This window comes from Zonotrichia albicollis, chromosome 10, assembly GCF_047830755.1.
Source record: "Zonotrichia albicollis isolate bZonAlb1 chromosome 10, bZonAlb1.hap1, whole genome shotgun sequence".
In the NCBI taxonomy this organism is placed as follows: domain Eukaryota; kingdom Metazoa; phylum Chordata; class Aves; order Passeriformes; family Passerellidae; genus Zonotrichia; species Zonotrichia albicollis.
Genome location: NC_133828.1, coordinates 38,277,761 through 38,305,699, shown reverse-complemented (window position 1 = coordinate 38,305,699; position 27,939 = coordinate 38,277,761). Strand labels below are relative to the sequence as shown.

At 47.9% G+C, this 27,939-nt stretch overlaps 1 protein-coding gene across 1 annotated transcript in view; it reads left to right on the top strand.

Moving 5' to 3' along the window:
* The window catches only part of TRAF3IP1 (TRAF3 interacting protein 1), a 32,640-nt gene extending 15,769 nt beyond the window's left edge, over nucleotides 1–16,871 (top strand). Inside the window, exons 10-15 of the mRNA XM_074548859.1 lie at nucleotides 738–821; nucleotides 1,928–2,039; nucleotides 2,553–2,589; nucleotides 3,121–3,197; nucleotides 15,212–15,435; nucleotides 16,459–16,871. Coding sequence (XP_074404960.1) covers nucleotides 738–821; nucleotides 1,928–2,039; nucleotides 2,553–2,589; nucleotides 3,121–3,197; nucleotides 15,212–15,435; nucleotides 16,459–16,624 — 700 coding nt within the window. The 3' untranslated portion in view covers nucleotides 16,625–16,871. The remainder of the gene's footprint in view (nucleotides 1–737; nucleotides 822–1,927; nucleotides 2,040–2,552; nucleotides 2,590–3,120; nucleotides 3,198–15,211; nucleotides 15,436–16,458) is intronic.
* Nucleotides 16,872–27,939: the final 11,068 nt, after the last annotated feature.

Sequence of the window (27,939 nt, the reverse complement as noted above, 5' to 3'; positions counted from 1 at the left end):
TACAGAAAGGATACTTAGTGAATGCTAAAAGATAATGAAAACTTGTGACTCTTTCCAGAGTCTTGACTCTTCCAGAGTCTCTGCTAAAAAGACAATAATGAAAACTTGTGACTCTTTCAGAGTCTCTTTTCCAGAGTCTCAACCTGGGGATTGTGCAGGGATTATCTTGGGGGGTGATTTGGGCTGTGTAGGAGAATAGTCAGGAAGTAGTTTAGTTAAAAATGCCAGCTTTGGGAGTTGGAGATGAGGGTTTGAGTCCTTTCTTCCTGAGATGGGATGGTGGGATAACTCTAAGAAGGGGTTTAGTCTTCAATCTTTGGCTTACAAGACCAATGTTTTTATAAACTATTAGACTTAATTAGAGTTTGAGTAGTTTATTTTCTAGGGCGGCCGCAAGGGGGAAAAAAACGAGGATAATTTTGAGTAAGTGAATGAGGCTGGTTGGCCAGTGATGATGAATGGGTGTTCTACTGGTTGGCTGCCTGCTCAGGTTAGGAGTCAAAACAACTCCCAGCAGAACCCAGTGGAACAATCACCTGTGGGTGAACAATCTCCCAACACATCCCACACGAGCACAGCACAGGAGAAGCAAATGAGAGAAGAATTGTTTTCCTTTTCTCTGAGGCTCCTCAGCTTCCCAGGAGAACAATCCTGGGTGAAGGGATTTTCCAGAGACTGTGAATGCCACACTGTGTCCCTTGTGAAGGTGATTTTTCCCATTCCTGCTGTTCTTGCAGACGGATTCCCCGCCCTGGCAGCGCGAGGCCGGCGCCCCCACGAGTGAAACATCAGGAGAGCACCGAGCTCTTAACCCCAGAAAGGTGAGTGTTGTAATCTTTGCTGCAGTCCCAGCTCTCAGGCTCTTCTCCTTTCTCTGCAGCACAGTCCTGTCTCTCTTCCCAGGGGCTCCTCTTGGGCTCTTGACCCACCCCTATTTATCTCAGTTACCTTCACGAGCTACAGCTGCTGCCCAACTAAGGACCCTGCAGCTGCAGCTCGTTTGGAGCAACTCAGAACCACACAGATCCCACAATAGAACATATATTCAGGCCCCCACATTTCCCCCTTTTCTTTTAACAATTACACAATAGAACATATATTCAGGCCCCCACATTTCCCCCTTTTCTTTTAACAATTACACAATAGAACATATATTCAGGCCCCCACATTTCCCCCTTTTCTTTTAACAATTATACAATTACAATACACATACAGTTCCAGCTCTCAGGCTGTCACAGCTCTCGGCTGTCTTATCTTCTATCATAGTCCCAGCTCTCTGGCTGATACTCCAAAGTCCCAGCTCTCAGGCTGTCACAGCTCTCGGCTGTCCAGGGGATTCCATACCTTCTCTCTCTCGATGTTTGGCTGCATGTTCGTCTTCACATGGGGTCACCAATTGTTGTAATCTTTGCTGCAGTCCCAGCTCTCAGGCTCTTCTCCTTTCTCTGCAGCACAGTCCTGTCTCTCTTCTCAGGGGCTCCTCTTGGGCTCTTGACCCACCCCTATTTATCTCAGTTACCTTCACAAGCCACAGCTGCTGCCCAACTAAGGACCCTGCAGCTGCAGCTCGTTTGGAGTAACTTAGAACCACATAGGTCTTACAATACAACATATATTCAGGCCCCCACAGGTGAGGGATGAGGGACCTGCAGAGTTGGGGTGTTCCTTGGAGCACACCCTTCCCAGCTCCTCTGGCATCACCAGTTTGGGATGGTCACCTCATGGTGGAGTTCCCATCCCTGGAGTGTCCAAGGAAGGCCTGGATGTGGCACTCGGTGCTCTGGGTGGGGACTGCTCACAGGTTGGACCTGAAGTGCTTTTCCAGCCTCAGTGATTCTGTGCTGTTTGGTGCCTTTTAGCTCAGTTCAGTTTATTCTGATAGAGCTCAGGACTTGCATTCATTCCCCTGTTCCTGTGTCCCTGACAGGAGTGGCAGTGCTAAAACAGCCCCGAGCGTGCTCAGGGAGCAGCAGGTTTCTGATGAGGAGGATGAGCAGTTCGTGGTGGAGACAGCAGAGTCCCTGCCAGAGATGCCAAAGGTCTGTTCCTGTTGCAGCTGACTGAACCTTTTTCCATATTTTGTTTGGAATGTCCAGCCTGGAGAGGAGAAGGCTCCAGGGAGAGCTCAGAGCCCTTTGCAGGGCCTGAAGGGGCTCCAGGAGAGCTGAGAGGGGCTGGGGACAAGGGATGGAGGGACAGGACACAGGGAATGGCTGCCACTGCCAGAGGGCAGGCATGGATGGGAGATTGGGAATTGGGAATTGTTCCCTGGCAGGGTGGGGAGGGGCTGGGATGGAATTCCCAGAGCAGCTGTGGCTGCCCCTGGATCCCTGGAAGTGCCCAAGGCCAGGTTGGACACTGGGGCTTGGAGCAGCCTGGGATAATGGGAGGTGTCCCTGCCCATGGGATGAGCTTTAAGGTCTCTTCCCACCCAAACCATTCCATGATTCCCTGACTTGTTGAAATATCTTCCAGCTGAATATTTTTGAATAGTTCCATATTACAGCAATGCCAAACTTTTTGCAACTAAAGCTCTCTTCCTGCATGTGTAGGAGCCAGAAGTGGAGCTGGTTGAGGATCAAAAGCATGGTAGGTTTGCTTTTATGTATATTTGTACAGATCTAGAATCAACCCCTGGGTTTAAAGCAAATGCTGAACACTTAAAGTGCTGAACAGAGCACTAAAATCCCTCCTGAGGGAAGGAGTTTGCAACGTTTGCAGGAAAACCAACTTATTTACCCAGGCTTGTTTTCCTGTGCAGCTGGATTTACAACTGTGTTAAGGACACGTTTTCTATGCATCCTCAATGTCAGCAGGATTTAAAATTCTGCATGAAGCTCATAAATTAACATTTCTTCAAGTATCAGGTACAGCTTTTCAGCTCTGAGATACGAGGTTGGATTTAAAGACAAATTCTAGAAAAGCTTGGGAGAAAAAAGGTCAGATAGCAAATACCTTGTGTGTCTGTGTTTAAAATACAAAATAAAATGCTGTTTATGTTGCTCTAAAAATTGTCTGCATTAAAAAAAAAACAAACCAGTTGGGTCTTATTTTATTGTCTGAATGTTTGAAACTATTAAGTGTCCATCAATGCTTAGAAAAATCCTGGTTTTTCAACAGGTGGGCTGGTGAAAAGAATCCTAGAAACCAAGAAGGATTATGAGGCATCACAGAAATCATCACAGACCACAGACAGGGTGAGGTGGCAATGGCTTTCAGAGAACTGAGAGATGAGATGTTGCAATTGTGACCTTTTCCTTTGCTTTAAATGTGTTTTATTCCATCTGTGATCGATCTTTTCTCTGTCATATCTTGTCTTGCTTATGTGATTTTTTTTCCACAGTTGAGAAGGAGAAGGTAGGTTTTGTTTTTGCTGAGTTTTGTAGGGTTTTTTTCTTGTTTTGATCACTTAGAAAGTGTGTGGGAAGGATCTAGCAGTGATGGCAAACCAGAAGCAAAAGCTGGATCCCCCATATTTGAGTGTCTTGCTGTTGAAACAGAGAGCTCTGGCTTTGTGTGCCTTGCAGAGCTCCTGGTATCTGAGAAACAGCAAAGGCAGAGCACTGAGATGGATTCTCTGATCCCATGGAAAGTTCCTAAATCCATTTTGGTGTGCTGGGGAGAGGCACTGCAGTGATAAAAGTCTCATAAAATTAGACAAGTGTGTTTAGATGTTTTGGGGAGGTGAATGCATTCCATGAGCTCTTACATCTTCCAATCACATTTATTTTAATCTTAATTCAGTATCTTAGGGTTTTCCTACGTGTATGCTTTTCAGGAAAGGTCTGTGGTGTTGGAGACAGCTGTTCACAGCTGTTCACTGGGAAATCAGTGGTGACTCCTGAAGACTCTTGAAGCAGACTCCTGTCTGCCTCTTCTGGCTTTCCTTTCTTTTCCAGCACATTGATGAATTTGGGATGGCAGATCTGACTCTTGGGAGAGTATCCTCCTTTCTGGAGTTTGGGATTGGCTGAGATCCAGGCCTGGAAGAAAATTCCTTTCATGTGTTGCAAGAGCTGTGGTTGAGGAGCCCAGGTAGGGTTAGGGGGGATATTGGGAATTAGGAATTGTTCCCTTTCAGGGTGGACAGGCCCTGGATCCCTGGAAGTGCCCAAGGCCAGGTTGGACAGGGCTTGGAGCCACCTGGGACAGTGGAAGGTGTCCCTGCCCATGGCAGGGGGGTGGCTCTGGATGGACTTGAAGGTCCCTTCCAGCCCAAATTGCTCTGGGATAATTCTAGAACTGAAGAAACTGGATCCTTCTAACAAGAGGAAAACACCTTTAGATTGCTGCCCACAGTCTGTTAGGAGTGGTTTTAGCTTTACCCAACTTGCTGAATTGCATCCATTTGTTAGAAATGTGCTTCTTGTGGTGGCTGAGGTCTCTGGAACACCTCTGGCTGCTTGGCATGAGATACCCAATGGGAAGATTTGCCTGCCTGGTGAAATCCTGCCTTTAGAGAATTGTTTGGAGACAAAGTAGGGTTCCAGGCTGATTCTGGAGTTTCTGCAGCAGCTCCAAAGCTCATTCCTGAGCTGGCACTTTGCCCAAGCCATGCAGCTGTCCCTGTTCCCAGGTTTGTAACTAGATGGTGCTGTTGGATCATCAGTTCCCAGCTCAGTTTGGGAACAGCTGTAGGAATTCATTAGTGCTGTCTCTCAGCACTCCCTCACCCTCTTTGGTGGTGTGTCCTGTCCAGCACTGGGCATGGAGCAGGATAATGGGGGAGGATTTACACAGTCACATGGATTTCAAGCTCAGGAAGCTTCCTCTGGTGTCTGTGCTGCATTTTCTGGTTGGGTTTTTTTCCCTGACTGAGAGTAACAAACTAAAACAGTCCCTTTTTAACCCCTTAAATATTTTTAAATGGCCAATTGTGACCCACCACAATCACCATTGAGTCCCACTGCTGGGTTTCAGCCCCTGAAACATTCATTCAGCACTTGTTGGGCTTTTGTTGCACTATTGAAGCCCTGCTCTGTGTTAGCAGTGCCGAGAATAGAGAACTAATTCTGGAAAAAAACCTGCTGACTTCCTAGTCCATCACATGGAGACCTGTCCCAGCTCCTGGAATGCCATGGGATCTCCTGGCCAAGCAGCTGCTTCTGCTGCAGGAGGTTCCTCTGTGCTCCTGCTCTGCAGAGCGTGGGGTGGAAGTGGTTGGGATCCAGTCAGGAGTGTGCTTCTCCTGCAATTGGGATCCAGAGGGAAGTGTGGCTTTCCTGGAATTGGGATCCAGAGGGCCAAAGTGATTTTCCTGAAATCCTGACCCAGACAGGATTCTAGTTCTGAAATTGTGATCCAGACAGGAGTGTGGTTCTCCTGAAATTGTGATCCAGACAGGAGTGTGGTTCTCCTGAAATTGGGATCCACAGAGAAGTGTGGTTCTCCTGGAATTGTGATCCAGACAGGAGTGTGGTTCTCCTGAAATTGGGATCCAGACAGGAGTGTGGTTCTGAAATTGTGACCTAGACAGGAATGTGGCTCTTCTGAAATTGTGATCCAGAGAGGAATCTAGTCCTGAAACTACGATCCAGTCGGGAATGTTGTTTTCCTGAAATTGTGATCCAGAGGGAAGTGTGGTTCTCCTGAAATCCTGGTCCAGAAAGGAGTGTCATTTTCCTGAAACTGTGATCTAGACAGGAGGGAGGTTCTTCTGAAATTGTGATCCAGACAGGAGTGTGTTTTTTCTAAAATTGTGATTCAGAGAGGAGTCTAGTTCTGAAATTGTGATCCAGAGGGAAGTGTGGTTTTCCTGAAATCCTGATCCAGAAAGGAGTGTTGTTTTCCTGAAATTATGATCCAGAGAAGAGTCCAGTTTTGAAATTGTGGTCCAGAGATGAACCTAGTTTTGAAATTGTGATCCACAGAGAAGTGTGGTTTTCCTAAAATTGTGATCCAGAAAGGAATCTGGTTCTGAAATTGTGATCCAGAGGGAAGTGTGCTCCTCCTGAAATCCTGATCCAGAAAGGAGTGTCATTTCCCTGAAAGTATGATCCAAAGAAGAGTCTAGTTCTGAAATTATGATCCAGAGAGGGGTGGGATTCTCCTGAAATCCTGATCCAGACTGGAGTAGTGGTTCTTCTGAAATTGTGATCCAGACAGGAGTGTGGTTTTCCTAAAATTGTGATCCAGAGAGGAGTCTAGTTCTGAAATCCTGATCCAGAGGGAAGTGTGGTTCTCCTGAAATTGTGATCCACAGATAAGTGTGGTTTTCCTGAAATTGTGATCCACAGAAAAATGTGGTTTTCCTAAAATTGTGATCCAGAGGGAAGTGTGATTTTCCTGAAATCCTGATCCAGAAAGGAGTGTGGTTTTCCTGAAATTGTGATCCAGAGAAGAGTCTATTTCTGAAATTGTGATCCAGAGCAAAGTGGAGTTTTCCTGAAATTATCATCCAGACAGGAGTGTGGTTTTCTTAAAATTGTGATCCAGAGAGGAGTCTAGTTCTGAAATTGTGATCCACAGAGAAGTATGGTTTTTCCTAAAATTGTGATTCAGAGAGGAATCTAGTTCTGAAATTGTGATCCAGAGGGAAGTGTGATTTTTCTGAAGTCTTGATCCAGAAAAGTGTCATTTTCATGAAATTGTGATTGAGGGAAGAGTCTAGTTCAGAAATTTTGATCCAGACAGGAGTGTGGTTCTTCTGAAATTGTGATCCAGAGAGGGGTGTAGTTCTGAAATTGTGATTCACAAAGAAGTGTGGTTTTCCTAAAATTGTGATCCAGACAAGAGTCTAGTTCTGAAATTGTGGTCCAGACAGGAGTGTGGTTTTCTTGAAATTGTGATCCAGAGAGGGGTGTGGTTTTCCTGACAGCAGAGTTGAATGGAAAAGATGATTAAAAATGCTTGGAGTGTGTGACAGGCACTTGACAGTTCAGAAAACAAGAGCTGGAGACACAGCTGAATCCTGGGGAGTTATTTTAGAGAATGGAGTTGCTGTGACAGTAAAAGTGAAAAAAATCCCCCACATTTCCAATGTGGTCTTGCCTCTGGGAATGCTTCTCTGTCTATTTAATTTGTTTTCCATCCAGAAGTATCTTCTGCATCCGGATTCAACTGTATTCCAAACTGTACTGTGCATCACAGAGTAAAATAATGGTACTGCTATATTTTTGGAGTAAGGTATCCAAAAATCCAGGGAATACTTGAAAGAAAACTTGCTTTGGGAAATTCTATCTTCCCTCTATCTGTCACTAGAATGTTCATCTTCCCTTATTTTATTAAACTATTCAATACATCCAAAAGAAATGAAATATTTTTCCCACTTCTATTCATTAGTCTTTAAAGCCTTGATCTTCTGCCAGTTGGGAAAATGAAGAGGGGGAAAAAATAGCAGGCTGAGTGCTGGAACTTTTGGTTAATACATTATTAACTGCAGTATTCAGCAAAAAAATGATCAATGGATCCACCTGATTTATTGGGGATTAATCAACCAGAAATGAGGTGAAGTTGGTGGATTAATGCTTAATCCAAATTTAATGCTGGTGCCCTCTCAGGGATGTTTCACACCTTCCAGCTGCTGATGCCTGGGGAACATTTATTTATGTTAAAAACATTCCTCCAGAACCCTTTCTGTGCTGTGTTTCCCAAACATGCATTTTCTTTTTAAGGAGTTTTAATAAAGGAGAACAAGGGAGAAGGAAAGAAAACTGGGACTTTCATCATCTAGGTTTTGCATGTGCAGAAACTTAAAATAATATACACAATTTTGAGGTCAAACAAAGGGGTCATTCTGAAAATACACAAGATTTTTGCTGCCTTGATTAGCTGTGTTCAGCCTAACAAATTCCTAAAAAAAACTTCCTAAATGTATTTGTTTAGAGTCTAAGCCTCTAATGTCAACCAGAGAAAGAAACAGATGTTTCATTTTGTATTCCACTTCATTTATTTGATGTGTGGAAAAACGTAGGCAGGTTATTAAATAGCTGAAGCAAGTGGGATAGCAGAATTCCCATCTTTGCACTACCAAAAAAAAGGGCTTCAGAAAAGCAGCAGCTTGGAGGCTTCTGGGAGGAACAAGTGGTATTGAATAGCTCAGCACCTGGGCAATATTAACTTGAATTAGCAGTGTGGCACATGATGCACTTCAGAGCTGAGGACAGATCTAATCAGTGCTGATTCTGTTTGTTTGAAGAGCTGCAGGTCACTGATTTTTACAGGAATCCATCAGCTGCACATGTGGGTGTGCCCTGCAGGCCCTGCAGTGGATGTGCTGTGCGTGTCAGAAATGCCAGCAGTTGAGTTTTTGGGAGAGGCTCATCCTTCCCACCACAGCCTCCTGCCAGCTTGGTGTGTCCTCAGGAATGCTGACAGGGAAATGGAGGAGGAGGAGGAGGAGTTACCCATGGAAGGGTTTTCACCTCTGTCACATCTCTGTGGATGGTGATGTGATGCTAATCCAGTGGGAAATCTCTGGTGCAAGCACACAGTTCCTCCAAAACAGGGTTTTTACTCTTTCCTCAGATGGAGGGAGTGTGTGCTCCCACACTGCTCCCACTCTAGGGAACAAAAATGTGCCCCAAAAATGTGCTCCCCAAGCAGTCCTGCTGCAAGCTGTGAACACAGGAACGGGGCTCTGGCCACTCTTGGGAACATCCTGGTGTCAGGGCTCCTTTGTGCCCCAGACCATGGAATTCCTGTCCTGTGGGTGCACTGTAAATCCAGGTGAGACAGCAGATGGATCCGTGGGCACAGAGGATGTGTAAAAGTGGTGAGGAGAGGTGCAGTGTGAAAAGGACACAGCACAGGGCCTGTCACGTCTTCCAAGGTGCTGGGGCACAGCCTGGGGCCAGGGAAGCTGTTTAATACGAGGAGCAGGTTTATCCCAAGTCCTTTTTCACCAGGAAGGGGTGCTCTTTCAGCAGGAAGAGGTTCTGGACACAGAGAGTGTAAGGAGAGAGGGAAGGCTGAGCAGAACTGGCACCAGTGTGGCATCGTGGGTGAATGAATGTGCTCTGCTGTCACTGATTTCAGGTGGAATCATCTCCTGGCTTTTCTCTGGCACAGGATTCACAGGGCTGGAGCCAGGCTGGCAGAGCTGGGGGTGCTCATCTGGAGAGGAGAAGGCTCCAGGGAGAGCTCAGAGTCCCTGAAGGGGCTCCAGGAGAGCTGGAGAGGGACTGGGGACCAGGGATGAAGGGACAGGACACAGGGAATGGCTCCCACTGCAGGAGGGCAGGGATGGATGGGAGATTGGGAATTGGGAATTGTTCCCTGTGAGGGTGGGCAGGCCCTGGCACTGCCCAGAGCAGCTGTGGCTGCCCCTGGATCCCTGGCAGTGCCCAAGGCCAGGCTGGATGGAGCTTGGAGCAGCCTGGGACAGTGGGAGGTGTCCCTGCCCATGGCAGGGGTGGAATGGGATGAGCTTTGAAGTCTCTTTCAAGTCAGACCATTCCATGATTCTATAATTTTGCTTTGTGTGCTGAATACTGCCCCAGATAGAGGAGATTTTGGGAATGACTTCTCCCAAGGCAGGCAGGGTGGGTGTGTGGGCTGGAGTGGGCGTTCATGGACAGGTGAAGAGTCCAGCTCTTTTTGGAAGGATCAAGTATGAACTTCAGTTAATGTGGAAAAGCACCACCCTCAAAAAAAAAATTAAAAAATATTGAAAAAGCTCTCTTGAAAGAGCCATTCTTTTATTTTCTTGTGGAGCCTTCCAGCCCAGGAGCAGGTCAGACTGACTCTGGCATGTGCAGTGATAAAGAACATTGTGTCTCCAACTCCTTGGCCTGTGCCTGAACCCCATACCTGGCATCAGCAGAAAAAGCATCCTGTTCATTTGAAATCCTTTAACATTTACTGTTTCCCCCGGTTCTGTGAAAGAGTTTCTTATGGGGGATCCCTGGTGGATAGTTACAATATACTTAAAACACAGACTCTGTAAAAACCAGGAAAAGAAAACACCCTTTATGATAAAAAAATATATTTTATACAATAAAAAAAGCACCACACCTTGTTGGTTTTGCACTGGATATATCCCAGTTACTTGTCCAAAATGAAGTTTCTGCCCTGTCCTGCAGAATGAGGTGGGGGGAAATGGTGGGGCTCAATAAAACTGTGATTACTTGGGTCTGTTTTCCTAGTGGTACATAATAATGGTGTTAAAAGGGGCTGTAGAAACTATTGAAATGCTTGATGGATGCCTGTACTAATTTGATTGATATTTAAAAGCCTGTTAATTAAAAAAAAAAAACAAAGGGGAAGGTGTATAAAAGTAAGCAAATGCTGTTTCTTGAAAATTCTGGTGGCTTCTGGAGCCTTGTTGATAATTTCCACCTTTTTGATTAAAAAAGAAAATTCCTGCTTTCAGATTTCTCAGGTGGCTGCCCCCAAGTCCACGTTGTGTTCTGCTCCCATTGAGGTAATGGGAAAAGCAGCCTTTTCCCAGCAATCCAAAGCAAACATTTCTCTTGGTGCCTCATGAAAAACACGAAGGAAAGGAAAGGAAACGTGTTGGGCCTACAGAAGTGATCCAGCCTTTTGCACGGGGATAATTTATTGATCCTGGGGCTGTTGGGAAAGGGGAGTTGCTTGAGGTGTAGGGGCTGATGAAAAAGCCTGGAACAATTTGGGTTCTGGCTGGAAATCTCTGCGTTTGTGCAGAGTGAGCAGAGGTGGCACTCAGGGCCCGTACCGCCCACGTCGCCGGCTGGGGGAAACCTCCTGCCACCATTCCAGAGATTTTAACCCATAGCTGCACCTGTGGCGCTGGGAACAGCCTCTAATGCATTTCTCTCCCCTTAATTATTTACAATCAGCGTGGGTTGGCAAAGCTTGAGAGTGTCACAGTGATAATTCTGAGCCTCGAGCTGCAGGACGTGGAATCGTGGCTGTCCCATCCCTGGAATGTCCCAGGCCAACCTGGGATAGTGGAGGCTGTCCCTGCCCATGGCATGGCTTGGAACTGCATGGGCTTTGAGGTTCCTTCCCACCCAAACCACTCTGGCATTCTGCCATCATTAGCACAGGTGTTAATGAGACAAAGAAAGAATGGGTGGTGATTTTCACAGCTGGAGCTGCTGTGCATTCTGGTTGGGAAATCTTCCTTGGGAGGAAATTGTTCTTGAAACTTGGGCATTCTTACACTTCACTATCACATGTTTCAAAGACACTAATTTAAATTTTTTTTGTTTTATTTTTAAGAATCCTATGATGAACCTGTAGGAATAGTATTTATTAGATTTTTATTTCAAATAGTATTTAATAGATTGTTTCGTGGTGTTTTTGTGGTGTTTCAGTTCTTGCAATGCCAGTTGGCCATGATGATCCTAAAGGTCTTCTCCAACTGTGACAATCCTGTAATTCCATGACTGACTTTGGATGAGATATTTTCTCCTTTGAATCTCACTTTTGAAGTATTCAACTGCATAGGAAACATGCTGGAGTTACAGGGACACTGGAATTAATTTTCAGTATCTACTAATGCACTTTGAGGAACTGATTCATGAAAAACACTCCAAATTTTTGTTTTGTTTCACTTGAGCTTTTCAAGCAGCTGTGTATTTTAGCCTGGAATATTTCAAATTGTGAGCTGTGTTTACAGACCTGTGTAGATCTGTATGTAAATATATTCTGTATCTAAAGCATCATTGCTATTTTCTTTTTTTTTTATTTTGATCCTACACTTCCTTGTGGAGGGAAGTGTGGCTGCTTGGTCTGTCTTGGTATCAGAGAGGTCATGCCAGCATTACAAGGATGAGAAAGAGAATCACAGAATCATTTGGCTTGGAAAAGGTCTCCAAGACCTTTGTGTCCAACCTGTGCCTGATGCCCACCTTGTCCCCAGCCCAGGGCATTGAGTGCTACATCCAAGTTTTCCTTGGACATCTCCTGGGATGGGGACTCCACACCACCCTGGGCAGTGCATTCCAAAGCCTGACTCCCCCTTTCCATGGAGAAATTCCTGCTGTGCCCACCCTGAGCCTGCCCTGGCCCAGCCTGAGGCCGTTCCCTCTGCTCCTGTCCCTGTTCCCTGGAGCACAGCCCGACCCCCCGGCTGTGCCCTCCTGTCAGGGAATTCCAGAGAAGGAAAAGATCCCTCTGGAGCCTCCTTTGCTCCAGGCTGAGCCCCTGCCCAGCTCCCTCAGCCCCTCCTGGGGCTCCATTCCCTGCCCTGGCCATTCTCCAGTGTCCCCTCAGGGTCCCTCTGGCTGTGAGTGCCCAGGGCTGGCCCCAGCCCTGGAGGGGCCTCAGCAGGGCCAGCCCTGGGGACAATCCCTGCCCTGGGGGTGTCACACCACGGCTGGCACAGCCTGGGGGCCATGACCTCGTGTCCAGCCCTGTCCCCAGCACTGCCAGGGCCTTTTCCAGCCCTGTCACCCGCACTGCCAGGGCCTTTTCCAACCCTGTCACCCACACTGCCAGGGCCTTTTCCAGCCCTGTCCCCAGCACTGCCAGGGCCTTTTCCAGCCCTGTCCCCAGCACTGCCAGGGCCTTTTCCAGCCCTGTCCCCAGCACTGCCAGGGCCTTTTCCAGCCCTGTCCCCAGCACTGCCAGGGCCTTTTCCAACCCTGTCCCCAGTGCTGCCAGGGCCTTTTCCAGCCCTGTCACCTGCACTGCCAGGGCCTTTTCCAGCCCTGTCACCCACACTGCCAGGGCCTTTTCCAACCCTGTCCCCAGCACTGCCAGGGCCTTTTCCAGCCCTGTCCCCAGCACTGCCAGGGCCTTTTCCAGCCCTGTCACCCACACTGCCAGGGCCTTTTCCAACCCTGTCCCCAGTGCTGCCAGGGCCTTTTCCAGCCCTGTCACCTGCACTGCCAGGGCCTTTTCCAGCCCTGTCACCTGCACTGCCAGGGCCTTTTCCATCCCTGTCCCCAGCACTGCCAGGGCCTTTTCCATCCCGGTCCCCAGCGCTGCCAGGGCCTTTTCCAGCCCTGTCCCCAGCACTGCCAGGGCCTTTTCCAGCATCCCAGCTGCTCCTCCCTGAGCCTGCACTGTCCCATGGGCTCACAAGGAGCTGGCCCTTGGCCTTGCTGGCCCATGGATCCCTGTGCAGAGCCTCCTGCCCCCCAGCAGATCCACATCCCACCAACTCTGTGTCTGCAGCTGCCTGAGGGTGCCCTCCATCCCCTCAGCCACATCCCTGATAAAGATAAAAATATTAAACAGATCAATATTAAAATATTATCCCCAGTACTGAGCCCTGGGGAACCCCACAGTGAGCAGTCCCAGCTGGACATGGCCCCATTCCCCACCCCTGTCTGGGCCAGGCCATCAGCCAGGTTTTATCGCTTGGAAAGTGCATTTATCCAAGGCGTGGACTGCCAGCTTTTCCAGCAGAATGCCTTGGGAAACAGTCCAAAACATGGCATTTGGAAAATAGAAATGAAGCAGCAACAACTCTCAGATAATGGACTGGCTGAGTCTTCTCCCTTCTGAGAGAGCTGGATGTGAAATAAATTCCTTATTTTTTGGCTGAGCCTTTGGATAATGGATGGTGGGGAGTAAAGTGGAGAGGGTTTGGAGCACTTAGGAAAAACAAGGGAATGGGATGTCTTCCTGGGAAGCTGTTGGACCTGATACAGCTCTGCTGATGGGCTGGAGGTGCTTGTGTGCACAGCTCACGTGCCAGCCCCATGTGGGAAATGCAGTGCTGGGGACTGAGCCTTCCCTCTGCCTTTGGGGGAGCACAGAGCAGGAAAAGGAGTAGGAAAAGAGGCAGGATAGAGACAGAAGGGCTTGAAACGCTGTGAGACCACAACTCTTCCATCCTAAAGGACAGCAGAGACGTGGATGGCTCCAGAAAAGCCCTGAACCCTGTGGCTGGTGTGGTGTGGTGTAATGAGCACCTGCTGCTGCCGCGAGGGAGGCATGGCCTGAACAGAGGGGAGCTCGGGGCTGTGTTGTTTCTAACAGCTCTTGTGAGGTGACCTGGGCAGCCAAGGGCTCAGCTTCAGCATCCTCTGTCACCTGAACCCAGCTCCTGCTGAAACCCCACAAACAGGAGCCCCCAGTGCAGTCAGAAATGCAGCATTTCCTGCACCACGTGTGTGGCAGGGCGCGGGCAGCAGCCCCCAGCGAGGCTCGGCTTTTCCCCCAGACACATCCCTGCGTGTCCCCAGCCCTGCAGCCAGCCCAGGGCTGCTGAAGTGTGCTTGGCAGGAGGCCCTGCAGCCTCCAGAGCCAGCTGAGCAAACAGCCCAGCTCGCACAGGAAGGCAGGCAGCTGGGAGAGGGGTAGGAGGGGACAGGGGACAGTTCCCTGTCCCAGCACTGCCACCTCTGTGCTGAGCAGGAATTGTGCCAGGAATCAGCTCACCCTCTGGTTGGGGTGGCAGGGAAAGGCCTTTCTAGTTGTTTGGAATATAATAAACAGAATTACTTTAAGTAAACTCTACTTCAAGCTCTGTGTGTCTGGGTTTGGGAATTTGACCTGCAGCAGTGTTGGAAGGAAAGAAAAACGAGGTTGTTTTTGATTCATGGGGGAGAAAAATCCCAGCGGGCTTTTCCTTAATGGCTTTGCTGGAATAAGATTATTCCAGTGTATTAGCAGTGTGGCATCACTCTGCTCTTTTTACAGCATCCTCGTGCTCCTGCAGGCTTTGCCACTGGAGCAAACTCTGGGTTTGACTTGCAGTGAGCTGAGGGGCCTCAGGAGCTGCACCACAGAGACTCTGCTGGCTGCACATGAGGGAAAGCAGCACAAGCCCAAATTCCTCTGGAGCAGTGGGGTTTATGGAGGCCACACCTGCAGCCTGTATGGTTTTACAGCCCTGAACAGGAGTGCAAGGCAGGGAGTAACCATGGCTGTTACAGCTCTGAAGTGCTCTTGTCGGGAACAGCTTTAGGAGCTGGAGATCCAGATATGGACAGTGGAGGGAGAAAAGCATCTTGAAGGGGCTCATGCAGAGAACTCAGAGGAGCTGTGCACTGGAGCTCCCACACAGCAGCAGAACTTGATGCTGCTTTCAAAGCTTGTCCAGAAAGGTGTGGCTGCCCCATCCCTGGAAGTGTCCCAGGCCAGGCTGGACAGGGCTTGGAGCAACCTGGGATAGTTGGAAGTGTCCCTGTCCATGGCAGGGGATAAGATGGGATAGGCTCTAAGATCCCTCCCAACCCAAACCATTCCACAATTCTTCTCTTCCATTTCAAACTGTCATGAACACTTCTCCAGCTCATTCTCTGTTTGCAGTCTCCAAACACCCTTCATTCAGCCTGCAGCCACAGTTTTCCCTCCTTCTGATGCTCCCCCTGTTTGTCCCTCCCGTTAGGAGAAGCCCATTATATCAGAAGCATCCAGGAAGAGGGAGAGAGACTTGGTAGCCAAAGAGATTGAGAAGTTCCAGGGCTGCATTCAGACTGTGTGCCAGCACGTGCTGAGGCTGGGCAGGATGGTGGATTACATCCAGGAGGACATGGATGCCATGAGGAACGAGCTGCTGCTGTGGCGCCAGGAAAACCGGGAGCACGCCGAGGCTTTGCGCAGGGAGCAGAGGTGAGCTCGGCTCTGGGGACACATTTAGGGGCCCTTAAAACTTAAAAACAGTGTAAATATTGAACCCAGAGCAGGACAGTTGTTCTGGTGTGAAGGACAATTGGTGAAACAGCTCCTTTGGCCTTCCTTGTTGGCTTGATTTGGAAAGACAGGAGTCTGCTAAGGAAGGCAGGAGTCTCCCCTGAAATGGAGAATGTGAACCCTCCCCACCCCTCCCAATTGCTATCAATTTTAAATTAAGGGACTCTCAGGCAAAAATATGGGAGCAGGGAATAACAGTTCTTTAATAGGGAAGGAAAAAATAAAATAAACAATGCAGTACACTAGAACAACACTGACAGAGTCAGAACCCAGCCTGACACCCTGTGGGTCAGGCTGTTGGTGGCAGTCCCATTGGAAATGTGGCTGCAGCCCTCCTGCAGTGTCAGGGCTGGTTCTGTTGGAGCAGGGGGATCTGTAGAGAAGGATGGATTCTTCCTCTGAAGATGCAGTGGAAGGAGAGGCAGCTGCTGTTCCTCTGGGGAATCCCGTGGAGAAAGCTGTGCTGGTGTCTCACAAACCTCTGGATTATATCTGGGTAGCAATGCTTGGCTCCTCCCTCTGGGCTCACATCTCCCAATGGGATGTTCTAGTTCTTATCAGCCATGCAGTGACATTCAATAGTCTGTTATCAGCAATGTCCCCTCCCAGGGAGGTGTGAATGTGGTCACTCAGAGAGAGAGATAAAGCAAACTGCCCACTTGGCAAAGGTAATCTGCCACACAGATGGTGATTTAAAACATCTTGCATTGCAATCTTCAACACTTGTCTCACACCAGAACATGATGAATCCATCAGTGTCCCTGCCCATGGCAGGGGCTGGGACTGGGTGGGCTTTAAGGTCCCTTCCAACCCAAATTCTGTGTGATTCCATGGAATGCTTTGCAGCCTTTCAGGTATTGAAATGTATTTTCTTGGAGTATTAAATAACCTGAAGCAGCTTGAAAGCTTCCAACAACATCATGTTCCTTGTGTCCCTTCCAGCATCACAGACAGCACTCTGGAACCGCTGAAGGCTGAGCTGGCTGAGCTGGAGCAGCTGATGAAGGACCAGCAAGAAAAGATCTGTGCTGCAAAAGCAAATAATTTAAGGAACGATGAAAAAATCCAGAGGATGATTCTTAGCATAAGTGTGTCTGAAAGAAGGTGAAGAAGGAAAAGAAAATAAAGAGCCTTAGGACTCACTGACTGACATTGCTACCAAAAAACCAAAACCCAAATAGCAGATATGCCTTGTTCAGATACAGAATGTTTAGGGACCAGAACCCTAAAAACGTTACGAAAAACTCTGTTATTGCATTGATTTTTAGATGTTGATATTATGCAGGATAAAATGATATTCACTTGAATGCTAAAGTAGCAGAGCTATTAAAAGAACTTTATTTGTTTAACTGTGAGCTGCTGCTTCTCACTTCCAGAGCCCCCTTTCCTCTCCTTACCTCCCCTGAAATTCCCTCTGAACACACTGTCCTGTTAAGTGGGTATTAAAGAATTCTTTTTTTTCCCCATCAATGTTCCAAACTCCTGCAGGTCAGAAGGTTCCTGAATCCTGTTCAGAGCTATCAGGGATCTGATTAGGACCAAGTGAAAATGCAATCCGAGCATCACCACGTAAGGGAGCTGAAGTGTTTTATCTGCACAGGTGTTAATTCCATTTTTATGGCATATGTTCATTTGGAAAGGATTAATTTAAGTACCTGTTTCCTCCCCAATGCACGTCCTTGCAGCTTTTTCTACGGGAATAATTCCACTGATTTTTCTTTAGTGAACTGCAGATGTCTGGAGCATTTTCCTAATGACCCCTGGAGTGTTCTGCCCATGAGAGTCCAGCGTTAGTGATTCCTAAATCTGCAAAGAGTATTAGTGCAGACACAACTGTGTGACTGTGCTGGGTGCAGAGGCTTTAGTCCCCTGCAAGGCTGTTGCCAAGGATTTTATGATGTTGTTTGGGCTGTGGATGAAGTGTTAGTGGCCTTGTTTTTCCTTCTTTGATTGGTGTATCTATGTTTTTTTGTGTTATTTGTTGGGGTTTTTTTCCTTCATGGTTTCTTTATCTGCTGTCTGGACCTAAAAATCCACCAAATGATCATCATCATAAATGTGAGTGTTTAGGGTGTTAAATAGAGACATTTGGAAGGGTGGGAGGCTTTGCTCTGTGGGGTTTTGGAGGGGGTGGAAAAGCATTTGGGGGCTCAAGAAGGAAGAGGAGAAATTTTTTGATCTCTTGTAACAACAACACACTGCGACACTGAGCTCTTAGTGTTTGCATGGCTCTTTTCCAACACCTCAACTGCACCCTGGATCTCAGCACACAAAGGAAAAGGGGTTCAGGATGTCCAGCAGCACCCCCAGAACAGTGGTGAAAGCTGTGTGGTCACTGTTCCCTTCAAACACTCGGATTTCACACTGGAGTTTGCTGGGATTGCTCAGACTGCTGCCCTGTGAGCTTCCCAGTGCTCTGAGCCACCCCTAAAGGGCTTTTGTCACCTGTCCCCCAGCCTTTGTCACCCCACGGTCCCCTCTCATGGCCTCTGCATCCATAAAATCCAGTGTGGTGCTGCTGGAGCCTGGGATAAGGCAGGAAAGCAGTGGGAGCAGCAGCAGGTGTTCTCCAGGGACCTGCAGGGATTTCTGGCTCAAACAGGACTTCAATCATGAAATCAGGATTTCAATCATGATTTTTCCTTTCCCTCAGCTGCCCCATGGAGTTCCCCTCAGCCTCCCCTCATCGTGTCCCTGCTGCTGGGCTCTGGGTGGCCTTTCCCTGGTGACATGGCCCTTGTGTCCGTCTGTCCTTGTGTTAGAGGTGCCTGTCCCTTCTCAGGGTGGAGAGGTTGGGCTCAGAGACCTGGCAGAGCTCAGGGATGACTTTTTGCATCTCCACTTTCTTGCGCTCGCTGACCAAATACGACTTCAAACATTGTGTTGAAGTTTATCAGCATTTTAACATCACACAGCCTCAGCTCTCTGGATTTGTTCCGTGTGTCCCAGGCAAATGGAACACAGCTCGGAGCTGAGGCAGGCTGAGGAGGCAGCCCCAAAAAAGCCTCCAAAAGGGAGCAGCTGTGCCTGGAGGAGGGACTGGGGATGTGTGTGTGTGTGTGCACAGCCAGGGAGTTGTGTTTCAGCCTGTGGGTGGTTCATTAGCAAAGGAAACTTTGCCGGAGCGGTGGTTTGGGATGGAAAGCCCTTCTCATTGTCAGCCCCGGCGGCGCTAATGGAGCCTGACAGTTCTGGGAAGCAGGATTTGTGTTTCACGACGTGCCTGACATTCCTGGGCTGCCAGCCCCTCGGCCTCGGGAATGGTTCTCAGCTGCAAAGGTGCAGCTGGTGGCAGGGTCCCAAAACGCTGCGGCTTTGGGGCAGGGAGGGACACGGGGGGTGACAGGACCTCCCCAGGCCAGGAGCACTCGGGGACAGAGGAGGCTGGAAGGTAGGAAGGGCGTGAAAAACGCCAATCACTTGTTTTTAAAAATTTTAAAGTTTAATGATAATAAAATGGTTATAAAAATAGTAATAGAGTAATAAAAATTTGGACAATTTAGATTAGGACAATACGAGGCAATAAGAACAAAGAGTTATGGACAGTCTGGGTACCTTTTCTGGGCAAAATAAGCTCGAAAAAGACCCACATTAACAAAGGATTAACCCTTAAAAGCAACAGCCTGTTGCACATTCATACACCTCATACATGGTGCATAAATTCCATTCAAACACAGGATTCTGTCTGGGCAGTGTCAGCTTCTTCCTCTGAATCCTGACAGCACCTTCAAGGCTGAGCAAGGTGGGAAAAAGTTCGTTTCTTCTGATAATGGGTCAATAAATTCTCTTTCTCTGAAAGATTCAGGTGTCCTGTGGCTGCTGTCTCGGTGTGAGTCCTTTCTTTAAAAAAAGTATCTTACATAGCACAGTTTCTATTTTAACCTTTTGTTATAACCTAAAACTATATTTAACACACTACTAAAAAAATTAATGCAGCATTACTTTCTAAACTTTCTAAAAAAACACATAATATTCATTTGAATATTTGTGAAAAGCCAATCATAAAATACCCATTTTTCACAGGGGACATGGGGTGAGCTCAGAGGTCTCCACTGGAACTCGGACATCCATGAGTGCTCTGGGTGTGGCAGGGCAGGTTTGTAAGGTTTGTAATATATGTTATAAAATAATTCGTTTGTAATATATGTTATAAAATAATATGTGCTAAAGGAAATTAAAACTCACAGAATTTTGTGTGCTAAAGGCAATGCTGGGCAACAAGAAGTAATAGGCAAAGTGATAAGGATGGAGGTTCAAACACCAGGAGGACACTGTCTCCAGGGATGGATATTTCAAGGAAATTTTTTTTGTCTGACAAGACCCCGGCAGGAGGCATTTGATAGGCATCATCAGAAGTTTATCCCAGAAGGTTTTCACCTGCCAAAATTCCAGCAATTATCCACCAGTTCTGGGAAACATGGCAGCAAGAAGGAAAAACCTACAATAATATGCTAAAATATGCTAAAAAATGTTTCTTTCATCTTTCAATCTCCAGTTTCATTTATCAGCAAACCTAAAGTCTGTTTCTAAAAGCAAATATCTTTTTCCATTCATCTTCCAGAGCCCAAAAGACTGTATAAAACAAATCCCTTAGAAATGACATTTGGAGACCCACGGGGACTTTGGTGCGATAGAAGCCAAACCCTGGGTTCCCCCAGCTCTGATCTCCTGGCTGAATCAAATTGCTTGTGGCTTTTCCCAAATTTATGCTTTGATTAATTAATAAATTTAATTATTAAGTTGGAGTATTCATTTAAAACAGGTTCTTCTCCCATGAAGTGGCTGCTGGGACGCAGGGCTGGCTCTCAGAACTCCAGCACCATGCTGGGAAGTGTGGAACTGCCTCGGGATGGGGATTTACCAGAGGCAAAACCTTTAGAGCCACCTGCTCTGAGGTGCCAGGCACAAACCACGACAGGGAGCAGGCAAAAGAGAAGGAGGCGGCACTTCCACTGCGAGGTTCCACAGGCAAAGGTTTATTCTAAGGGAAGGATTCAGAAGCAAAGAGCCAAGAGCACTTCTGTGCACAGGATTTTATAGGGGTACAGCTCAGGGGGTGGATACAAACGATTGAGCAAGAAGGAATCTGCAGGGCAGGAGCGAGGGGATTCCATCAGTTGCTTGGGACTAATTAGGACAGATGGGAGGAGAGGGTAGGTCCCATGGGCCAGTGGGGTTTCCTGCAATAGGGGAATTCCAAAGGGGTGGTGCAGCCAGGGATTGCTCCAAGACAAAACTGACAGGGAAGGTTCAGGAACAAAGAGCTGGGTCATCTTGACAGGCAGGGAAGGAGCTGGAACAAAGAGTGGGGCATGGCATGAGGGACAGCTCTGAGGGAGGGGAAAACCGAGGGGTAAACCAACTTGGGGAAAGCATGGGGTACAACAGAAGAAACCACTCAACAAGGAATCAATAAAATAAGTTTGAACCACAACGAATTTATGGCACTGCCCAGGCTCCCCCAGGGCATGGGCACAGCCCTGAGTCTGCCAGAGCCCAAGGAGCTCTCAGGGATGCACAGGGCGGCATTGTTGGGGTGTCCATACAGGGGTTGGATCAATGATCCTTGGGGGTCCTTTGGATTCCAAATTCCACTGTCCTGGTGCCCTGCAGTGTCCCCAGCAGGGACAGAGATCACTCTTGTTGGGACATGGCCCTGCTGGGCAATGAACACGTGTGGATGCTGTGGAAGCGTTGTGGAAGCTTTGGCCTCAGGTGGATGCTGACGCTTTGTGTTGTCTCAGGCTGTGGCTCCTGGCTGTCTGCTGCCCTGGGAAAAGAGCTCCACCTCTGCTCCTGCCTCGTTATCCTCTTGTTGTCCTTCCCTTGAGATCGGGAATTTCCAATGTGTGGAACATCCCAGCTCCAACTCAGCCATGATGTCGCCAAGTCCAGGCTGGGTTTCTCACTCCCTGGAGCTTCTGCCTGCTCTTGCTTGTCTTGCTCTAGCAGTTTGCTTGAAATATGAAATATTCCAGTGATTTTTAAAAACCTTTTTTTCTCCCCAAAGCAACTTGGATCTGTTCAAAAAATTAATTCACAAACACCAGAGGTTTATGTCCAAAAAGGAGACGGAGGAGTCCTGTAACTTTATTTGAATAAGGGGAGATGCTATGGGGTATTTTCCCTGGGGTGTCTCCAATTTTTGGAGGATGCAGCCTCCTTTTTAACCCAATTTCCCAGTCACATTAACCTTCTCTCTTTTCCCCATTGGCTGAGGTACTTGAGAGGTTCAGACTTCCAGAAACCTGCCTGATACCAGAGATTTCCCTCCAATGTATCACCCTCCCTTTTAATTTCTAATTCTTATGGAATTTAGGAGTTTTTCTTTCCCATTGTTTCTTTCATCTTTCAATCTCCAGTTTCATTTATCAGCAAACCTAAAGTCTATTTATAAAAACAAATATCTTGTTCCATTAATCAATCAGTGGAATCCTTCCCATTGCTTCTTTTATCTCTCAGTGCTGTTTTTATCTACCAGCAGACCCTTGTTTGGAAAGGCAAATCCATAATTCCTCTTGGATCCATCCACTGGGAAAGCAACCACCACAGACCGATGGTGTAGGAGAGGAAGGCAGCACTGTGGCTCTGTAGGAGTGTTCCAAGGATTTTTAGGAATGTGCCCTTCTCCAGCAGGACAATCCAAAGGGATGGGTTGGCACTGAGTCTTCACTTACTGTGTTTGTTTGGAAAGACAGGAGTCTGCTAAGGAAGGCAGGAGTCTCCTCTGAAATGGAGAATGTAAACCCTCCCCACCCCTCCTAATTGCTATACATTTTAAATTAAGGGGCTCTCAGACAAAAATATGAGAGCAGAAATAACAGTTCTTTAATAGGGAAGAAGAAAAATAAAAGGATAAAATAAACAATGCAGTACACTAGAACAACACTGCCAGAGTCAGAACCCAGCCTGACAGCCTGTGGGTCAGGCTGTTGGTGGCAGTCCCATTGGAAATGTGGCTGCAGCCCTCCTGCAGTGTCAGGGGTGGTTCTGTTGGAGCAGGGGGATCTGTAGAGAAGGATGGATTCTTCCTCTGAAGATGCAGTGGAAGGAGAGGCAGCTGCTGTTCCTCTGGGGAATCCCGTGGAGAAAGCCGTGCTGGTGTCTCACAAACCTCTGGATTATATCTGGGTAGCAATGCTTGGCTCCTCCCTCTGGGCTCACATCTCCCAATGGGATGTTCTAGTTCTTATCAGCCATGCAGTGACATTCAATAGCCTCTTATCAGCAGTGTCCCCTCCCAGGGAGGTGTGAATGTGGTCACTCAAAGAGAGAGATAAAGCAAACTGCCCACTTGGCAAAGGTAATCTGCCACACAGATGGGAATGGGAAACATCTTGCATTGCAATTTTGAACACTTACTTAGAATGGCAGAACTCTGCCTCAGGTGAATTTGTGCTCTTCCCTCCTCCCAGATTTACCCTGGTGGAGGTGAGCCAGTCCAGCACAAGGGATGGATTTGAGATCTCCCAGCCATGGAGTCCCCTCCAGCTCTTGGAGAGCCCCAGGCACCCCCACAGCTCCCTGGAAAACTCCCTGCAGCACCAAGGGTCCGTCTCTTCCGTGCCCTGTTTTGTGAAAAAACACGGCAAAATAACATTTCCGTTTTCCAGGGAGAAATTTAATTAAAAGGAGTTAAGAGGCATGGTTTATAGTTTCATTTAACACGATGAAAAAAGGATTAGCTCCCACCTCCTCCTGCCCAAATCCAGGAGCTGATGGAGAGAAACGCTTCCCAGGAGAAAAGGGAGAGGAATTTCCCCCCAGATTTATGACCTGTGAGGCAGAGGTTGCTCGGGTTGGCCCTTGTTTGGAGCCCTGCTGGCTCCCACAGCCTTGGATTTGTGGTGTGCCCAGGAAAGGGCAGGGAATGGCTGGGTTTGGCTGCTTTTCCCAGGTCATTCCTGCTCAGGTGCTGCTGGGTCACTGAGGATCCAGCTCTGTGGGGAACGTGCAAGGGTGTCACAGACAACTTTTATGAAAAATCCTTTCCTTAGGATTTTTTCCTCCTGAGAAGCTGAGGGGCCTCAGGAACAAAATGTAAACATTGATTATCTGCTGCTGTGGAATGCAACAGGTGCATCTGTGATTAGCCCATGTTAGATGTTTGTAATTAATGGCCAATCACAGCCCAGCTGCCGAGCCACAAGCCTTTGTTATCATTCCTTCCTAATCTATTCTTAGCCAGCCTTCTGATGAAACCTTTACTTCTATTCTTTTAGTATAGTTTTAATGTAATATGTATCATAAAATAAGAAATCAAGCCTTCTGAAACATGGAGTCAGATCCTCGTCTCTTCCCTCACCCTAAGACCCCTGTGAACACCGTCACACAAGGGGAGGCTTTGCCCTGGCAGCTTCTTCCCCTTTTTGGGCATTTTTTGGTTAGTGAGGAGCATCAGGCAATGGGGCCAGGCAGAGAAGGAAAAGGAGAAACTGTTAAAATACCTGAAATAACAGAGCCAGCCCAAACGCAGACACCAACAGAAGGAATTTCTTTTCCCTGGGAAGGACAGTGGATCCTGCATGGCCAGAGCAGAACAGGACCTGTCCCCTCCCTGGAGAAGACCTGTTCCCTCCCTTTTCTTATCTTGAACTGAAAATGTTTTCTGGCATCCAGGACAAAACTGTGGCACCTCACTCTCCTAAACCAACCTCAAACGTTAGCAGGGAGCTTTGATAACAAACAAAGGTCTAGAAGGAAGTGGGACAGGAGCTGCCCAGTGTCTCCTCATTCCCAGGCTTTGGGATTGCTTCCTGGCCGGCAGCTTTTCCTGGGATAAGCTCAGTGGCAAGAAGTGCTTCATTTCTCCTGTGCTTTCAGATTTTCTCTGATTTTTGGAGCAGCATCTGCTGCTGCTGGAGCCTGTGATGGTGGTCACAGGAGTTCTTGGATGAGGGGAGAGATGAGGATCTGACTCCATATTTCAGAAGGCTTGATTTATTATTTTATGATATATATTACATTAAAACTATACTAAAAGAATAGAAGAAAGAATTTCCTCAGAAGGCTGGGTAAGTATTGAAAAAGAAAGAATAATAACAAAGGCTTGTGGCTCGGCTCTCTGTCCAAGCCAGCTGACTGTGATTGGCCATTAATTACAAACAACTCTATGAGACCAATCACAGATCCACCTGTCGTATTCCAGTGCAGCAGATAACCATTGTTTACATTTTGTTCTTGAGGCCTCACAGCTTCTCAGGAGGAAAAATCCTAAGGGAAGGATTTTCCATGAAAGATGTCTGCGACAGGAGCCCAAGAGTTGGCTGGGCTTGGGAGGAGCTGGGGATCCACGTCTGGGAAGGAGGAGCTGTTTGGATAAGCAGGATTTGCTCTGAGCTGGAGGTTTCCAAGCTGCTCTGGCTTTAACCTCGGGACGGGGGAAAGGAAGTTTTCCTGTCCAATTCAAATAAATCCGGGCAGAACTTCCAGTGCACGTTACAGGGCTGGAAACTGGAGGGAACCTGAGCTGGGGCCTGGGTCAGCACTGGGGGCTGGAGGGGACAGAAACGACCAGGGTGGCACTGATGGCCAGAGCACTGAGACCTGGGCTCCCGTGGAAACCTAGAGGGATTTGGGCTGGAAGGGACCTTAAAGCCCATCCAGTGCCTCCTCCTGTCGTGGGGTAGGTCCTGTAGGAAATGACCAGTGTGGGTCCCTTTATCCATGGGCTCAGTGCTGTGGGATCTCTCCAGTTTGGGTCCCTTTATCCATGGGATCAGTGCTGTGGGATCTCTCCAGTGTGGGTCCCTTTATCCATTCAGGAACTGCTCCACTGTGGTCTCCTCTCTCCATGGGTCCTCTCCATGAGTTTCCCATGGCACCAGAGGTTCCTTTGGGCATCTCCCTGCTCTGGTTTGGGGTTTTCTTCCCTGGCAGTGGCAGGTGGAGGAGAGGCCTGAAAGGAGAGGTGGCTTTATTTAGGTTGGGCAAAGGTGTAGAGCCCTTTGTGGGACGTGCAGCTTGCTGTACAGGAAGGTTTAGTTGTTCCAGTCTCACTAAGAGCTTCATTCCTGCTCCTTGTTGCTCTTGGGAGGGCAGCAGCTCCATAAAAGTCCCAGCAGTTTGGGTCCAAACACAAATGTCCTGAGGAAAACAAGGGGATATCAGTTCTGGAGGGTGCTCTAAGAGAGCTGGATTTAAAGAATCCCACAATGGTTTGGGTTGGGAAGGACCTTAAAGATAATCTTGTTCCATGGGCAAGGACACCTTCCAGTGGAGCAGGACCCCATCCAGCCATGATCCTGAGCAGCTGGATGGGGGAAGCTGCTGAGCAGAAGAGCTCGGTGGAGTTTCTAAAGGGTTTTCAGTGTGAGTGCTGTGCCTGTCCCCACACACGGGATGGGGTGAGGAGTGTGACGGTGTTCACAGGGGTTCTTGGATGAGGGAAGAGATGAGGATCTGACTCCATGTTTCAGAAGGCTTGATTTCTTATTTTATGATATATATTACATTAAAACTATACTAAAAGAATAGAAGAAAGGATTTCATCAGTAGGCTAGCTAAGAATAAAATAGGAAAGAATGATGACAAAGGTTTGTGGTTCGGACAGAGAGTCCAAGCCAGCTGGGCTGTGATTGGCCATTAATTAGAAACAACCAACATGGGCCAATCACAGATCCACCTGTTGCATTCCACAGCAGCAGATAACCATTGTTTACATTTTGTTCCTGAGGCTTCTCAGCTTCTCAGGAGGAAAAATCCTAAGGAAGGGATTTTTCATGAAAAGATGTCTGCGACAGAGGAGAGCCAAGGAAAAGGTCTCAGTACTCCTGCAGCCAGGAGGAATTCCAGGCCACCCAGCACCAGAGCTCTGTGCTGCTCAGGTAGCCTGGCAGGAAGGGAAGGTGTTCTCCTCCAGTTTCAGCGCTCCCGAGCTCCGGCATTCCGCTGGAGTGTGGAGAAAGGGCTGGTTTCATGTTTAACCCCTCTGGGCTGGGGACTGGGGGCTCCCATTAATGGGATCCTTGTCTTTGGAGCCAGGTGGGAGCCCCCAGGTCCCTCACACCCAAAGACTGCTCCATTGTGCTGGCTCCAGAGCTGCTGGTGGAGCCAGCGGCAGGGAAGGCGCTGAGGAGGTGGGGTTTGGTTCCAGTGTCACCTTCTCAGGTGTCAGGGCTGTGTTTGCTCTCTGGGTGGGACTGGGGGAGCACGGGACCACCCAGAGGCTGTGGAAACCCAGGGAACCACAGGGAATATTTCTGTGTCTTCTCTGGGGTGCCCTGACCCCCAGGAGAGCACTGACTTTGACCCTCATTCATGGAGAAAGTGTCCTAGAGCTCAAGACAGACTGGAATCCACAAAAGTGTGAAATAGATTGTAGAGAGTAGTGTAGGTGTACAACCTGGTGAGAAATTTGGGTTTTCGGAATTTTAGTATGTTGTGGATGGAAACAAGATGGAGGGCACAGGGTGTCATCCTCGGTTTCTTCTTCATGCTTCTTTGTCACAGACATCTTTTATGAAAAATCTTTTCTTTAGGATTTTTCCTCCTGAGAAGCTGAGAGTCCTCAGGAACAAAATGTAAACATTGATTATCTGCTGCTGTGGAATGCAACAGGTGTATCTTTAGTTAGTCTATGTTAGATGTTTCTAGTTAGTGGCCGGTTGCGGCCTGGCTGGCTTGGGCGGAGAGTCCGAGCCACAAGCCTTTGTTATCATTCCTTCTTATTCTATTCTTAGCCAGCTTTCTGAGGAAACCTTTTCTTCTGTTCTTTTGGTGTAGTTTTGGTGTAATATATATAACAAAATAATAAATCAAGCCTTCTGAAACATGGAGTCAGATCCTCATCTCTTTCCTCATCCAAGAACCCCTGTGAACACCATGACACTTCTTCCTGCTTCTCCATGGGTTTGAGTGGAATTTTGTAATTGGACAGAAAAGCTCCCATTGCAGCTCTGTGGGATCAGTTATTGGGTTAAAAGGGAAAACAATCCAGGTGTCAGTTCTTAACTGGATAGTTTAGCCTTAAAAGACCTTGTAACAAGAGATTGTCGGCCATTTTGTGCCTTCTAATGAAAAGCTGCTGAACTGAACTCACAGCAGTGAGACTGTTTTACTGATAAGAAGTAATAAACATTTGAGTACCAGCATAAAATACTGTCTCAAGTGCCTTCAATCCAGACACAGAGAAACCCACAACTGGAATCCCCACACAAGGCTTTCACCTTCCAGAGGTGAGGAACGTGTGGGAGCTCCCTCAGCATCAGGCTGGGCTTTGTGGGGAGCCATCCCTTGGTGCAAAGTGTGCTTGGAGCCCCTCCAGGAGGCAGGAAGCCCTTCCCAAATCCATGGAGGATCCATGCAGGGCAGGAGCAGGTGGGCAGGAGGTTCTGTGGCACTTTTGGGGCAGTCTTGGTTTACCAAGGGCAGATTTTGGTGCCCAGGTGATGCTGGAATTTGCCAAGGGTTTGTGTGAAGTGT